The following is a 3,014-nucleotide window of genomic DNA, read 5'->3' as shown; positions in this document are numbered from 1 at the left end:
GGGGGGGGGGGGCGTTTGTCCTTCTGCCTAATGGCACATTCATTTGGCCTGTCACGTTTTCCTGCAGCTAGATGTTTTATCACGACAGGAATTTGTAAGTAAGGGAAACACCAGACAGCCCTCTGCGGCTCACAGATTGTGATTTCCTGTGCAAGGTGTTGCTTGACTGGCCTTATGACTTTTTGTGTCTGCTTCACAGTAAACACAGTTCATTTAAACTTTTTCTCTGAACGCACCTTTATTTCCGTGCGTGTCTGTGTGTGTGTGTGTGTGTGTGTGTGTTTCCAGACATTGGTAGCTGGCTGCAGCTGTTCGGCTTCCAGCTTCATAACGTGGTCCCTGGTTTCCCAAAGCCCGACGTGGGCAGAATGGAACAGACCTACGAACTGATGAAGACCCAGACAAAGACCCAGAACTGGGACAACAGCAAGGTGAGAAATCAGTCGGAGCCTCCTTTCCAACACCCCGGGGTAAACTTTCCCTGGGGGGAGGCCGAGAAGTGTGATCCCCTGTTTGCTGGAACACACTCTCCGGACCCCCTTCTTTAAAAACGGGACCCACCACCACCGATCTGGCCTGTGGCAATAATTAATACAAATTTTAGGATTTGTAAGTCACTTATTGAGGCGTGAACCTTGAGCAAAAACGCCACTCTCAAGGTTAAATTAATTAAAAAAAACAAAATGTTAAAAGAAATCACGTGATATCATTGCTTTTATTTAAAAACAGGAACGCAGCTTTTATTACCACAGCTTAAAAAGTCACATTTAGCTTTAACATAGATTACATTACAGGTATAATATTAATAATGTTTATTTAGGTAATTTAATTCTGATGCACAAACACAGTCAGGGAGTAAGAGAACACAAGTGGACACTGTTGAGCTGGCCTGTCTAAAAAAAAAAAGTCAAATTTTTCATGTTACTCGTGACAATGATTTAATGATTTAAAATATATTAGCTTTTCAAATTTGGAAAAATCAAGGCTGAAAATATTAATTACATCAGAAGGCCTAAACGAACATGTAGAATAAACACCACAGTAACTTATTATCTTACAGTAAATGTGCTCGCTGCTCAGAATGTCACACAGTTTAACGTTAGGAGCCGGACGAGCTGACGTTAGCTGGTTAATAGCCTCGACGTCAGCGTGCAGCAGGTTGTTCGTTTCACCAGTCGTGATGGGAACCCTCCCAGTTTGTTGCAAACAGTTGTTGCAAAGAGTCTCGCTGTGAACAGAGGGATGCATGTGGCTTCTCACGTAGAGAAGCTGTGGCCTTTTGCAGGTTTTTTTTTTTTTGGTTGTTTTTCTGCTACCAAGAAACATTGCCGAAGAGCTGACTTTGTCTTTATTTTAACAGAGGCAAACCGTTTGTAGATGTGTAGAAATTCTTGGTCATTAAAAAGCTGTGACACGCAATAATGACAAGTATTCTCCAAAATGTAAATGAACTAAAGTTATTTTCTGATTTAGGGTGTTTTGCTTGAGATTTCTTTTTTTTTTTTTTCAACAAATTCTTAATTTGTTGTTATGAACTTTCCCACAGAGCCTGGCTTCACTTTAAATGGACTCTACTCATGTAGCACCTTTCTAGCCAAACAGGCCGGTACAACACAATCTGTGCTTTTATTTCCCCATCCACACACACGTTCTCACACACCCTGTTGTATATCTGACGAATCCAAAGGTGAGAAGAAGCTAAATGTATTACTCAGATGAACTTCAGTGAATTCAAAAAAGAGGAACAAATCATACATAATAATAATAATAATAGTGTGTCGGAGATCAGAAAACTAGCCCACAGAAACCCTCCGTAGTTTCTTCTTCTTCTACTTCTACTTCTGAAGCATCATGGGATATGTAGTCTTTTCCTGTTAAATGGCCAGAAATAGTCCGTTTTTAAACCAGATATTCACTAAATCTCTGTGAAACAACAGTTGAAACTAAAAAAATAGTAAAATATATTCAATTATATTATCCCAAATAATAAGTCATGAACAAATCCCGGTTAAACCCAAACAAATTCTCAACACACTAATCAGTCTAATTAGTGCTTTAAACTCCATCAGAGGCAGTGACGGGTTCGGCGTCTTGCCCCAGGGACACTTCAACGTGACTCCTGCCAGGAATCGAACCTCCAACCATCTCACCCCAGAAGTAGGCGGTGCCTGGACTTAGCGAGCTTTGTGTTATTGTGCAGCACGGTGCAGCAGTGGTTAGCACTGTCAGTGACACTGTGACACAACACGATTCAGCCCCCCTCCACACACACACACACACACACACACACGTTCAGGATTCAGTTTGATTCAGCATTAGTTGTGAGTCAAAACAACGGACAGAGAGGATCCAATCCAGATTAAAGAGACTAATTATTGTCTAATAAAAACAACCATTTTACAAACAGGCTTTGTGGCAATTCAATTACACTTTCCTAATTTCTGACTGGCAATTAACAAAGGACAAATGTGGCTTAGTGAAATATTAAATAAGCAGGCAGCAGATCTGCTTTTGCGCCGACATAAAACAACTTTTCTAACCCCCATTTTTCTTTTTTTTTGTTTGTTTTGCTTCTTTTCAATTTTTTGCCGCTAACAAGGTGAGAGCCGAGTTGAAAAAGACAAAAAAAAAAAACAAGATAAGAATGTGTTGATTGGGATCAGTTCTGAGCCGAGCTCTCTGAGTGATGATGCTTGAAATCTGCTGCTGGCGTCAAGATCCCGAAAAAAATCGAAAGGAGCAAATTTCCAGAAAACAATGAAAAGTCTGTTTTTGTACAACCTTGATTTTCTTTTTCGGTTTTTCTAGTTTGACACAGACCTTAACAGGAGTATTAACTCTTCATATATATAAAAAAAATAATAAATTCCCTTCTCACCCTCCGCGGGTGGTCTTTGTTTCATCCTCTGAGCTCGGGTCCTCTACCAGAGGCCTGGGAGCTTGAGGGTTCTGCGCAGTATCTTGGCTGTGCCTAGAACTGCACATTTCTGGACTGAGATGTCTGATGTTGTTCC

General features: G+C 40.7%; 1 protein-coding gene across 1 annotated transcript in view; it reads left to right on the top strand.

Moving 5' to 3' along the window:
- The window catches only part of tenm1 (teneurin transmembrane protein 1), a 265,666-nt gene that overhangs the window by 257,590 nt on the left and 5,062 nt on the right, over positions 1–3,014 (top strand). Inside the window, exon 37 of the mRNA XM_017419725.2 lies at positions 289–431. Coding sequence (XP_017275214.1) covers positions 289–431 — 143 coding nt within the window. The remainder of the gene's footprint in view (positions 1–288; positions 432–3,014) is intronic.

Source organism: Kryptolebias marmoratus, linkage group LG9 (assembly GCF_001649575.2).
Source record: "Kryptolebias marmoratus isolate JLee-2015 linkage group LG9, ASM164957v2, whole genome shotgun sequence".
NCBI lineage: Eukaryota > Metazoa > Chordata > Actinopteri > Cyprinodontiformes > Rivulidae > Kryptolebias > Kryptolebias marmoratus.
The sequence above is the reverse complement of the archived record's forward strand: the minus strand, read 5'-3'. Positions and strand labels throughout refer to the sequence as shown.